We start from the raw sequence: 14,294 nt of genomic DNA, 5'->3' as shown, positions 1-14,294 counted from the left end.
GATCTAAAATCCTGTTTAACTTCTAATTTTGTTGGTTGTAATTCTACAACTATAATCAGCAATACCCACATTCTGCCCTGTTCCTTCTATCCTCCCTGAAAATACAATACCCTTTACATTCTATCCCTGTAACTGTATCATTTTCAGTCAACAGGCTCCACTGATGCCTATAATTTCTGGCCAAGTTGAGCTGACCAGTGCCCAAAAACTCTTCATCCTTATTCCTGATACTTCTTGCATTTGTGTACATTTATTTCAGCATCCCTTTGTATCCATAGTTACCCTTGTGTAATGTCATTACCAATCCATTCAAATCAGAAACCTGTGATATCCCATTCGACATTGCATAATCATTACTATACATATGCTCATTTATCAAAGGGACTAGAAACATGCTTGATTTTATCCTCTCTAATACCTCTAGTTTCCCTAGTTTTGCACTTTCACACCCTCACTAAACAACACTTTCTCCAAACATCTAATTCCATAACCATTTAAATCTAGTCCGTTGAGCATATATAAGTCCTTTTGTCCATCAAATTCACTCCATATTCCAATAAACTGTACACATTCCTCCTGCACAGTCTTCATCAACAATGATGGTCCTTCTCGTTTCTGTCCTATCATAACAAAGCAGCAGACTTAGACTCTTTACTTTCTTACTTTTCATTTTTACTTTAACTAACAACTCTTTCATATCTTCTTTCATTGCATATTTCTCACCTTTCAAATCATTTGTGCCAGCCAAAACAATTAACTCATTCGCTGCATTCTTCTGCATACTTACGTCGTGAAACTACCCACTGGACTACTGCGGTAGTGAAAAGGATAGTGAACAGCAGAGAAAAAATGCTGTGGTTCCATTGTATAGAGCTTCAAACCACATCATACCACATCTGATCTGTTATAAACATACTTATGTATTTCATGAGGACAAAGAAACTTTTGAAAGGTACAATAGACATTGCATGATCATTACTGTACATATGCTCATTTATCACAGGGACTAGGTGCTCCACACAGAAGGGAGAAGAGGAGAGTGGTATGATTGAGATGTATAAATTATTGAGAATTGCAGAAGTGCATACCAAACAGATGCTAAGGAAATTTTCCAAAGGTCAGCATAAACAGAAGGGACTATCCCTGAAAACCTAAGAATAAGGAAATATGAAACTGAAAGAGTGGTGAGCATACAGACAGTGAATAAATTTAAAGGTAAACAGCATGACTGATTTTGAACCTAGAGTAGACTTCCCATAATGCGTGCCTTGATTTCATGAAGCTTCAGTGATGATGGTGATGATGATGCAATTACAAACAGTCTATGAAAGCCTCCATAGTACATACATATATGCTTGTTTTACAAAAAATATCCATTGTGTACTTACCCCATCTCTGTAAACAATATGATAACCCACATTTTTTCTGTTGCTAAGGATTTCAGAACTGAGTGTATAGCTAAGAAACTGCTGAACTTCAGAATCTGACATGTATAGGGCTAGACTGATTGGACCTAATAAAAGTTAGGATAAAGAGACAAAAACTGGGATGTAATATTGGTGTAGAATAATATAAATAATTGTAATATAAATTATAACAAAATAATGACAAAGCTTGAATTTTTAACTGTAAAAGATATGCTTGATGAACAAATACAGTTAAATTCACTTATTTAAATTAAGGGATATTACATCCCATATTGTTTCATAGCCGAATAAGAAACTTCAAAGAGTTTCATGCCGAATATAGTAAATATAATATCCCTTAATTTAAATAAGTTTATGTTGCCGAATTGAAGCCTTTGGCTCTTCATATTATTAATAATTTATTAGGACACCTTCTTGGCAATTCTCATAGTAGGGTATATGTAAGTTCTGTTTGCTATAAACTTGGTATTTCTAGGTCTACCTACTCACTGATGAGACCTCAATAAAGGTTGAAACCGGTCTGGGTAGTGACCTTCTCTCACTCATAATGTAGAACAGTATACAGCTCCTAGGAGCTGGGTTTCACATTATGGAGAAATATCAAGAATAGTGATCAGAGCTTGCTCCACCCTTACAATGAGTTGCCTTAGTGTTGCACTCCCTTAAGGGTCAGTTGTAACACTATCCAGGTATTTGCTTACGCTTGGACTCGCCGAACTTTATATATTTACTATATTCGGCATGAAACTCTTTGAAGTTTCTTATTCGGCTATGAAACAATATGGGATGTAATATCCCTTAATTTAATTAAGTTTATGTCACCGAATTGAAGCTTTTGGCTCTTCATATTATTAATAGTTAAATTCACTATTATAGAAGGGAAGAGGAAGAAGGAATGAGAGGAATTTTAATAAAGTAACATTTTATTTTTTATTAACCGAGTTCTGAAATATTATTATTATTACATGACACCTCCAAGGAGTCTAAAGACTCATTATAGGAGGGCACACCACTCCACTCAACTCACTGTCTCCCTTACTTATCCTTCAACTACATAAGTACCTCCGTAGCACAATTGGAAGAACAAAGGTACATTGCGCCCTTCGATTGGAATAGGCCTAAGTTCGATTCTCGTTGCGACGGGAGGAATCTTTATCTGGACGATTTCAGTCGAAGGTGAGTTAGCCGATCTCATACGGAGGTAGTTTTTTCTCCCGGAAACTCGGGTTTTTCATCCCACATACAGACAAATCGGCTCTTCAGAACACACGCAATTTACAGATAAAAAATACTAGTTGTGGTAGTGGTGGAGGTGGGAGGTAGATGGCATTGATGGAGATGAATCGTAGTAGAGGTTCAGTGTAGTGGTTGAGACAGTTGTAGGTGTCCTCCCGCGATGAGTCTTTGGCCTCCTTGGAGGTATCACGAATAATAATAATAATAATAATAATAACACTACTACCAACACATAGTGCCATCTACTATCACCACTGTAAATTGTGTGTATTCTCATTGCCTATGTGGAACGAAAATCCTGCATTTCCAGGAGAAAAAAAATCCTGCTACCGCCATATGAGATCGGCTAACTCACCATCTATTGAAAAAGTCCACATAAATTATTTAAATAATTACTTAAATATAAAGAGCCAATAGGCTTCATTTATATTTATTATAATTTATTATATTTATTATAATATTTAAATAATATTTTTTAAATAATCTATCAATATACCTTCTTGGCAATTCGTATAGCAGAGTATATGTAAGTTTCTGTTCACTACTATGAGATCGGCTAACTCACCTTCTCTTGAAAAAGTCCACATAAATTATTTAAATAATATTTTTTAAATAATCTATTGGTATACCTTGGCAATTCGTATAGCAGAGTATATGTAAGTTTCTGTTCACTACCATCTTGGTATTATTCAGGTCTACCTACTCACTGATGAGACCTCAAAAAAGGTCGAAACCGGTCTGGGTAGTAACCTTCTCTCATAATGTAGAACAGTAATACATCTCCTTGGAGCTGCTGTTTTACATTATGGGTAAATACCAAGAATAGAGATCGGATCTTGCTCCACCTTTGCAACGAGTTGCCCTGGCATTACAGTACCAGGTGTTGGCTTAATTATGCTTGGGCTTGCCGAACTTTATATACAGGGTGTTCGGGATAAATTTGACAGTTTCGTAAGGAAAAAGAAAATCTTCTTTGTATCTATTAAATTTAATGAATTGACAAAAAAACATTACAGGCAGAGTTAATTACAATACTATCAACAAGATTTACTCAAAATAACCACCATTAGCATCGATCACAGCTTCAATTCTGCTTCGGAACCTCGAACAAGCTGATGCTACAGTCTCCCTGGGAAGGGCCGCAAAAACTGTTTTAATTTTATCCATTAACTGGGCTTTTGTATTACTGGAAGTGCGATTGGTGTCTTTTTCAACTGCGCCCCATACAAAATAATCCATGGGGTTAAGGTCTGGGGAGTTTGGAGGCCAAACATTTGGACTGGTGAAGTCGTAGAAATTTTCAGACAACCATTTTTGACTTTTCCCAGAGGTGTGGCAAGGGGCCGAATCCTGCTGCCATACATACGGCCTACCATTGGCTACCCTTGTTATCCAGGGCTTGTTAGCAATACAGTTAGCAACTCCACGAACAAAGCCCGAATTCCAATGCCAGGGTTCTTCAACACCTGTTCCTGCAGATTTGCGAGGAATTCTGCTGTACGAACGCAATCAGATCGTCTGCTAGGGATCTTTCTTCTTGCTACATCCTCGTAGTCACCATTGCAAGTCTCTAGTTCATGCCTGATTGTTTTTACTGTATTCAGGGAGCATTGGGCAGCAGTCGTAATATCCTTATTTTGATGGCGGGCACGAATCATCATGATACAAGTTATTCTCTTCCATGATTCAGGTGGGTTCCAGCTATCCATCCTTTCTGACATCTTGTATATGAATGAAGAAGGGTCCAAACTTTTAAATGAAGAGAAGTGTGTGTTAATACATATAACTTACGGAAAAATATAATTAATTATAAATATGTCAAATTTATCCCGAACACCCTGTAGTTCCTCTACTCGGCACGAAACTCTTAGATCAGATTTCTATCTTTGAGTTTCTTATTCGGCTTTGAAATAATGTGGGATTTAATATTACCTTAATTTAAATAGTCCACATAAGGATTCCCCTTGTCACGATGAGAATCGAACTCGGTTCTTTTCCAATCAAAGGGTCAATGTACCATCATTATTCCAATTGCACTATGGAGGCACTTATCTACAAATATCTACAAAAAAGAAACCGAATCCAAACAAACTGAAGTCAAATAATGTGTAACATTGAAATTAATATTATAAATTATAAATTCATAAATCAAATGACATACATTAAAGATACCAAGAAAGTATATACTTGGTTTAATTCTTTATCCAAGTGTGTAACACTTTGATAAAGGATTAAATCAAGTATATAATTTCCTGGTATCTTTAATGTATAGTATAACCATGTGAAAAACTTTCAACAAATCAAATGACATTTAAATTCCACACGATTGTAAATACCTTCATTTCCAATTCCCCCCCACTCTTTCTTGAATTGTTTTAGACAATCAGATACCCCTTATCAAATGAATAAGTACACATGCACATTTCCATGTGGGACTTCAATGAGTCTACTCCCTTGGGAGGCCCACACTAACTGTTATTCACAAAATAACTACCATACTTCGACCTAAACTGAATCACTGATAAAGCAAACATGACCACCGTAGAAAATCTGTTCCACTCCAAATCAGTTCCACCCACTCCAAGCATAAAAACTTTCTTCCTGTCCTTGATAAAAACATTGTTACACAATTTTAAATAATGTGATTTAAAATAATAAATAACATAACAATTTTAAATAAATGATTATTTTAAATAATTTTAAAAGCATTTTATTATGATATAAGAATTTTATTATTATTATTATTATTACCACCCCAAGACCTCATGGAGTCAAAGACTCATCTGGGAGGTCCTTTTATCACACAAACATCTCATCATACTGTGTTTCAAACACATTCAAACTCTTTACAGACACCACATTCTCAGGAAAGGCATTCCAATCATTCACAACTCTGCACAAAAAAAAAATGCCTCTCCCTCTCCTACTCACACCCTCTTTATACAGTTTCCAGGGATGACCTCTGGTTCTCCCCTGATCTCCCACTATTCTCTGTAAAACTTCTCCAGCATTGATCCTATAACAACCTCTTACCAACTTGTAGGTCTCTATCATATCTCCCCTCTTCCTCCTGTCCACCAGACTCAGCAAATTACATCTTCTCAATCTTTCCTCATACTTGACATTCCAGAGATCAGAAACTACCTTACACAGTCTCCTTTGGACCCTTTCCAACATCTTTTCATCCTTCTGAAAACCTGGTGACCAAATCTGGGCACAATAGTCCATGTGTGGCCTAATCAAAGCATTATACAATGGAACAAGAATCTCCCTACTTCTACACGTCAGTGTCTTCTGCATCATTCCCAGAAGTCTTTGTGTTGTCTTCACAATTTTGGCGATGTGTCCCCTAAATTTTAGATCCTTATCCACTATCACCCCCAGGTTTCTTATTTCCTCTACCTCCAACAATGTATTCTCACCAAGCATAAATTCTGCATCTCATCTTTGTTTTCCAAATTTTAAAACCTTACATTTTGCAACATTGAACTCACATCCCCATTTCTGTGCCCAATCACTCAATTTATTCAATTCTGCATCCAAATCTTCACCTATATCATTAATATACAAGTTAAACAGCAATGGACCTAAAACAAACCCCTGAGGCACTCCACTGGCGACTTTCCTTTTCCTGGATATCGCTCCCCCCATACACAACTTGTTGATACCTATCAGATAGCCAGTCTCCAATCCAATGCACCAATCTAATATCCGACCCCATCTGCTCTAGTTTGACTGTCAACCTATCATGAGGTACTCTATCAAGAGCCTTTGCAAAATCCAAGTATATTACTGTGTATCCTTTTCTTCTGTCCAAGGAACTAAAACATGACCTCCCTTTAGCAAATCCATGCTGTCCATCAAAGATAATACCATTGTTGTCAACCAACTCTGGATTCTAGTTCTCACAAGCTTCTCCAACAATTTAACCACAGCACCTGAAACACAGACAGGCCTATAGTTTGATGCTTGAGTTCAATCACCTCCTTTATGAAGTGGCACAATCTTGCCTTCCTTGCACTCCTTAGGAACTTGACCGAGTGCAAGACTCATATTAAAAAATTATGTCAAGGCAGATGTCAATTCCATCGCACATTCTTTCAGAATACACGTTGATATATGATCAAGTCCCACAGCCTTATTAACATCAAGTTTACATCTCCCCATACACTTCTTGCTCACCTACAGTCAGTCTCTAATACCCATCATCAACTGATCTTGATCCCACCATGAAGTCACATTCACAAGATTGAAAGATCTTTATGAACTGCTCATTAAGTATCTCCACCACACATTCTGCATCAGCTGTCTTTATACTATTTTCTCCAATCAATGTCATCCCTCCATAATTATTCTTTCTTTTGCTGGCTACATATCGAAAGAACTCCTTAGTATTCTTTTTGGCTTCATTAGCCAACTGCTGTTCATTCCTCTCTTTAGCTACCCTCACCAACCAAGTCACCCTCCTTGCTTGGTCTTTGTAGACCTCATGGAATTGGTTATTTCCACTTCTCTTATGCTGCCTCCACAATGCCCTTTTTCTCTGTATCGCAAGCTTAATCTCTTTATTCATCCATCTTCAGGATTGGCTGTCTGATAGGTATCAGAGAGTTGTGTATGGTGGAGCAGTTTCCAGGAGGCAAAGGGTTACAAGTGGGGTACCACAGGGCTCAGTACTAGGACCTATATTGTTTAACCTTTATATCAATGACATAGCCAGTGGATTGCAGGTTGATGTTCAGTTGTTTGTGGATGATGCGAAGCTGGGAAGGATTATTAGTAATAGTGCAGATGTGGTAGCTCTGCAAGAGGATTTAAATAAGCTAGATAGATGGGCAAATAAATGGGGATGTCAGTTTAATGCAGCAAAATGTAAGGTCTTGAGGTTTGGGAAACATCGATGGGATGCTGCATACTCTATGGGAGGAGTTATACTGGAGGAAGTAGGGGAGACAAGAGATCTGGGGTTGATGATTGATAGAAACCTGAAGTTTAGGGGACATATTGCAAAGGTGGTGAAGGTAACACAGAGGATTGCTGCTATTATGAGAAGGACACTGACCTGCAGAGATAAGAGGGTTATCATTCCATTGTATAAGTCTCTGATCAGACCACACTTGGACTATTGTTCTTAGATTTGGTCCCCAGGATTTGAAGGGGATAAATTAACTGTGGAAAGGATATCCTTGTACAGGACTGTACAAGGATAGTTATGAGGATCGGCTGAGAGTATGTGGACTGCAGAGTTTGGTGGATAGAAGAAGGAGAGGTGATATGATTGAGAGTTTTAAACTGTTGAGAGGTGATTACAGGGTTGACACTGGGGAGTTCTTTTGCTTGGTTGAACAGTGGGAGGGAGTGATGACAAGAGGCCATCCCTGGAAGTTACGAAAGGAAACTGTGAGCAAGAGGGTGAGGAGTGGTTTCTTTGTGTGGAGGGTGGTTGAGCCGTGGAATGCATTGCCTGATGGAGTGGTGGGAGCGAGAACGGTCAGTGAGTTTAAAGAGTGGAACGATAGACTTTGTGTTTCTTAGGGGGGGGACCTCCCCTCGATGAGTCTAGACAGACTTTATGTCTTAGGAAGGACATCCCTCGATGAGTCTTTTGACTCCTTGGAGGCCTGAATAATAATAATAATAATAATAATCTCACACCAACCTTATTCAACCTTCTCACACTTGGAATACATTTAGACATTGCATCTACTAAACAGTTTTTGAAAATCCCCCAAGTTGCACTGATCTCTTTTCCAGCTAACTCCTCATTCCACGCTACACCTGCAAGCTGTCTCCTGAGCTCTTCATAATCAACCCCCCCCCCTTGTAGTTCCACATATACCCTTTTCTCATAGAGGTCCTTGCATTGCTGGCAACCACCCAGATAATCACCTCATGGTCACACTCACCAATTGGTGGATCATTTGACACCTCATTGACAATTACATCCTGTGATGAGATGACCAAATCCAAGACCCTTAATCCTCGTGTGCCCTCTGTTATATACTGTCTGAGGTAGTTATCCCTCAAAAACTCAAGAAACACATTTTCTTTACTTCCAGTTGCTATCTCTTCATTCCAGTCTATATTGCCATAATTAAAATCACCCAAAATGATCACCCTTTTCTTATTTACTTGGCTAATATGATTGTACATTTCATTATCACCACCATACAGATTACCTGGTCTATAAGAACATCCCACCAAGTATTTGATTCCATTCCCCTCTATCTCACACCATACTGCCTCAAAACCACTGGCACTATTTCTCTCTTGCATCTCCACTTTATATGGACATAACTCTTTCTCTATCATGAATAGCACTCTCCCCCTCCCTTTTTACCCCCCTCTGTCCTCACGAAACACATCATACCCTTCCATCTCTATTCCTACCAGGATGTCATCCTCTTCCAACCATGTCTCACTTATTCCGACAATCTTCGGGTGAACAGACGCAATTAGTGCAACCATTTTATCTGCCTTGCTTCTTTCACTTCTAGCATTTGTATTCAAACACAACAGCTCATTTCTGGATCTAGAGCTAGTTCCACTTATACTACCACTCCCTCGATGTGATCTCTCCATGCTAGACTGGGGCCATTTCCCTTTCTGCTTCTTCACTTTAAAACCCTTTTCAATTCCAACTGTTTCCTCTTGATCCCTTGTCATCCCATTTCTTTCCTGCCTAGACATGCTCACCTCCTCTTGGAGCATCCACCTTTCTCATGCTGTGTACCCCTGTCCACCCTGAGCCTCCCCGTTTTCCTGCTCCTCTTGCACACCCATTCTGTCATTTTCTATACTCATACCACTCACTTCCCCATTCATAACCACCTCTTCAATCTCTCTTGTGTTACTCTCCCACTCTTCCACATCACTTCCCACTCAGTCTGATTCATTCTCTCTATTCACTTCTCTACCTTCCAGCAGCAGACTCTCCAAGCAACTTACACCATAACTACTCAAATACAGTCCATTGCTCCCATACAGCTCACTTCATCCCTAAAACTCATTCCACACATTAACAAAATGTACTCCCATCTCCTCACACATTTCAGCCAGTATATCATTGATAATCCTTGCTCTCCGCTTCATTTCACCAGTGTCATACCTAGGCAACACGCTAAATTCCCTTCCTGTCACACTATTCACTTTTATCCTTCTAAGCAGCCTCCTGATATCCAATCTGACACATTCTTTTTCCTCTCTCAAATCATTCATACCTATTAATTCTATTAACTCTTTTGCTCGCTCCTGTCTCATATTCAATGCCTCAATCACTCTACTCATTTTAGCGAATGGAAAACATACCTTGTGCATTCTGTCCTCCAGCACACCTTTAATAATGGAGTCACCATATAACGCCACTCGCTCATCTTTCATTAACTCTTTCATTCCATCATTATTTATTTTAATAGTTTTTAACTGAATTTTCTTAATTTCATTCCGCATCCATTTCATTTCTTGCCCCATCCAATTGATTTCAACTTCCGAATCTCGCGACACATTCTCTCTATCATTCAATCTTTCTAACTTTCTAACTTTCGACTCCCCTCTTCTCACTTTCACTCTCGTTCATCCTTCTTTGTTTCCGTACTTTCAGTCCAACATGCGTCGAACGTTCGCTATCATTCCTCCCATTTTCTCACTCATTCATCTTTCTTTGTTTCTGTGCTTTCAGTCCAACATGCATCGAACTTTCGTTATCATTCATTCTTTCATTTTTTTTCATTTTCTATTTCTGCATCATGCCATTTCTAGTTTCATTCGTTCCTCAATTTCATTTCCTTCTGCCACTCTCACCTCACTTTCGTCCCTTTAACATCTGTTACAGTTTTCAAATTGCTCTTTTTCTTTTTTACTGATTTTTTAATGTGGTGATATAAGAATTATGGTATAATCCTCAATGAAATGAAAGGAAACTTAATGTGAACCAAATGTTAAGGCAATTAAGATGTAGTGATATCAGAACTTTATAAAGATGGATAATAGCCCACTTATCTCTGCTTGTCAGTATGATCTTTAACAACCATGTGATCTTAAGAGCTATTCTGCCTACTTCTGCAATACGGACCAATGGGAATGATGTGGAGGACACTGACGTGTGGAAGTAGGGAGATTCTTGTTCCATTGTATAAGGCTTTGATTAGGCCACACACGGACTAATGTGCCCAGATTTGGTCACCGGGTCTTCAGAAAGATGAAGAGATGTTAGAAAGGGTCCAAAGGCGACTGACTAAGGTAGTTTCTGACCTCTAGAATGTTGAGTATGAGGAAATATTGAGAAGATGTAATTTTCAGAGTCTGGTGGACAGGAGGAAGAGGGGAGATATGATAGAGACCTACAAGTTGGTAAGGGGTTGTTATAAGATCAATGGTGGAAAAGTTCTACAGAGAATAGTTGGAGATCAGGGGAGAACCAGAAGTCATTCCTGGAAACTGTATAGAGAGGGTGTGAGTAGGGGAGTGAGAGGCAGGTTTTTTTCGTGCAGAGTTGTGAATGATTGGAATGCCTTGCCTCAGAGTGTGGTGTCTGCAAGGAATTTGAGTGTGTTTATGACACGGTATGATGAGATGTGTGTGTGATAAAAGGACCTTGCAGATGAGTCTTTGACTCCATGAGGTCTTGGGGTAATAATAATAATAATAATAATAATAATAATAATAATAATAATAATAATGTCCTCTGAACTTCAATTTTCTGTTTGGTCACTCTCAAATCTATAGCCTCATTAATTTCCTGCAATCTAGTTCCAGAAATGCAGTTGGGAGGATAAATCAAACATTGTTATTAAGGATTGGGAAAAAAAAACACTGCATAGTGTATTTAAAGAAAAAATAGTACAGCATGTAATCTTTACGAAGATTTTCTCTTCCTTACTAAAGTGACCATGTTGGTGTCCTTCCTTTCTTGTACTGCATGATCAATTTTCTCCTTAAATACACTTTGCAGTGTTTTTTTTTCCCCAGTCCTTAATAACAATGTGCATCTATTTAACCCTTACTTGATTTTTCCTCCCAACTCTGTGTATACATACTGATACTGCTTCCTTCAAACAACCCTGACAATTTCTGATACAGTACCTTTCCTTTGCAGAATATTTTACAATATTCTTAATCACTGTTGAGATGCTGAATGGTCTATAATTTGCAATCTCACCATGTCACTTATTCAAAATTATTCTTTCTGCCCCCCCCCCCCCCCATTCACGAGAGGTTGTAAAACCTAATAATGCACCCACAGTAGTGTGGCCAAGTAAGGTATTTTTTATCAGTTTTTACTATCTTTTATTTATTTATTTTACATAGTCTGGAAACCCTACAATAGAAACTAAACTTTTACAAAGTCACTTTGGGTCTTCAATAAGAGGTCTCACACTGGATGATGAAATTCATCTCCCACATAAAGACAATCTTAAACATCCATTCCAACAGAGAGATTTGAACCCACAGTGTATTGGTTGGAGAGCAAGTATGTTAGCTATTCAGCCAACCAGACCCACAGATTGGGCTTGATTTAATAAGGCTCTAAGAATGGATGATAAAGATATTTTTAAGAAATGAGTAAAAGCTTGACTTGAATATTTAATGAAAGTCCTGTGGTGGGAATGATGTCTAAGGAGTTCAAAGAGGACAAAATAGTACCATGCTACAAGCAGGGTTCTAGGGCAAAAGTTTCCAATTACCCAATACACCATGACTAAGTTAATGGACATAGGATTCTCTATGATGGCTAGCGTGGGCTTGGAATTAGCAATCTACTTGCATTTTATGATAAGATGACAAATGTAATGGACAAGGGAGCTTCATATACTCTTTAACTTATTTATTAATGATATTTCATGAGATTGACTTGAGGGGGGGGATCTCCAATTGTTTACTGATGATGTAAAGTTGAGAAGAATTGTAAGGAGTGCTGTTAAGGCCTATTTCTACAGCCCACTCATTTGTTCACGTCTATTCAACAAATGAGTGGGCTGTAGTTTTAATATTAATGAGTGCAAAGTGTTGCACATTGGAGTACAGATATAAGACTGGGTACAGTATTGGTGGAGCTGTTCTTCAGGAAGTGAATGAGATTCAAGATGCAGGGTGATGATTGACAATGTACTGAAGTTTAGAAGGTGACTTTCAAGTGCTAAAATACTCCAACTTGCTGATATAATAAGAAATATGCTGATAAGCAGGGACAAGGAATGTGTTGTGTGTGTCATTGTATAAAGCACTGGTCACACTACACATGGACACCTAGTTTTCAGCATGATGTGGAACTGGAAAGGATACAGAGATGAGCAGCAAAGGCAGTATCAGGGGCTCTGAAATTATTATTTTCAGGAGAGGTGGAATGTAAATTGCAGAGTCTAGTGGATAGGTGGAAAAGAGGTGATGAGGAAATTTTACTTGATTAATACTGAAGGGATTATAGAAAACAGTGGACATAATTTCCACTTTTTACATGGTGAGTGGTGGGTGAGTGGAATGCATTGTGAATGCTGAGGTTCAACATGATTGATATTTTGCAAGTTAAGTAGACTTCTCATGTTGACTTTATTGAGATTGCTGTAATAATAGTAATAAGCAAAGGTGGCGAAGGTAACACAGAGGATTGCTCTAATAATGAAAAGGACACTAACTTGCAGAGATAAAACAGTTATCATTCCATTGTATAAGACCCTGATCAGACCACACTTGGGCTATTGTTCTCAGATTTGGTCCCCAGGATTTGAAGGGGATAAATTAACTGTTCAAAGGTTACAAAGGCAGATAACAAAGATGGTTTCAGGACTGTACAATGATAGTTATGAGGATTGGTTGAGGGAATGTGGACTGCAGAGTTTGGTGGATAGAAGAAGGAGGGGTGATATGATTGAGACTTTTAAACTGTTGAGAGGTAGTTACAGGGTTGACACTGGGGGGTTCTTTCACTTGGTTGAACAGCAGGAAGGAGGTCATGACAAGGGGCCATCCCTGGAAGTTACGAAAAGAAACTGTGAGAGAGAGGGTGAGGAGTGGCTTCTTTGCATGGAGGGTGGTTGAACAATGGAATGCATTGCCTGATGGAGTGGTGAGAGTGAGAATGGTCAATGAGTTCAAGGAGTGGTATGATAGACTTTGTGTTTCTTAGGGGGGGAACCCCCCCTCAATGAGTCTTGATAGACTTTGTGTTTCTTAGGAAGGACCTTCCACGATGAGTCTTTTGACTCCATGGAGGCCTGAATAATAATAATAATAATAATAATATGATTTTATGAAGCTTGTCAATATATGAAAGAGAACATGAACTTACAATATTAAGTAGCAGCATGGGTATTTATATAATAACTTTATTTATATTTCTGAAAATAATAACTTATATTCTCAGTTGTATACATTAATGTTTTATTTAAAATTTCTAACTTCAACTCAACAGTAACTATTATATAGTTACTGTTAAGTTGGATAATGGAAATTTCTATATCATTAACCACTAGAGTTTGGCATTCAATAGGATTTTACACTAGCCCTTGTTGAGCAGTTCAAGCAAACAGGGATACAAATGAAGCTGGTGACATGGATAAGCGGGTGCTTGATGCACAAACACCAGAGAGTAGCATATGGTAGAGTTGAAAGAAGACAAGGCTATATATGTCAGCC

At 38.3% G+C, this 14,294-nt stretch overlaps 1 protein-coding gene across 10 annotated transcripts in view; it reads right to left on the bottom strand.

Annotated features, from left to right (window-relative positions):
• LOC150092750 (xylosyl- and glucuronyltransferase LARGE1-like) overlaps positions 1-14,294 on the bottom strand; it is a 676,688-nt gene that overhangs the window by 87,250 nt on the left and 575,144 nt on the right. For all 10 annotated transcript variants that reach the window (XM_090414755.1, XM_090414753.1, XM_090414752.1 and 7 more), the window contains one exon: positions 1,389-1,513. In XM_090414755.1, coding sequence (XP_090270881.1) covers positions 1,389-1,513 — 125 coding nt within the window. The remainder of the gene's footprint in view (positions 1-1,388; positions 1,514-14,294) is intronic.

The sequence above is a fragment of the Typopeltis vanoorti genome, chromosome 25 (assembly GCF_054136105.1).
Source record: "Typopeltis vanoorti isolate ZY-2024b chromosome 25, IOZ_Tvanoo_1.0, whole genome shotgun sequence".
Lineage (NCBI taxonomy): Eukaryota > Metazoa > Arthropoda > Arachnida > Uropygi > Thelyphonidae > Typopeltis > Typopeltis vanoorti.
The sequence above is the reverse complement of the archived record's forward strand: the minus strand, read 5'-3'. Positions and strand labels throughout refer to the sequence as shown.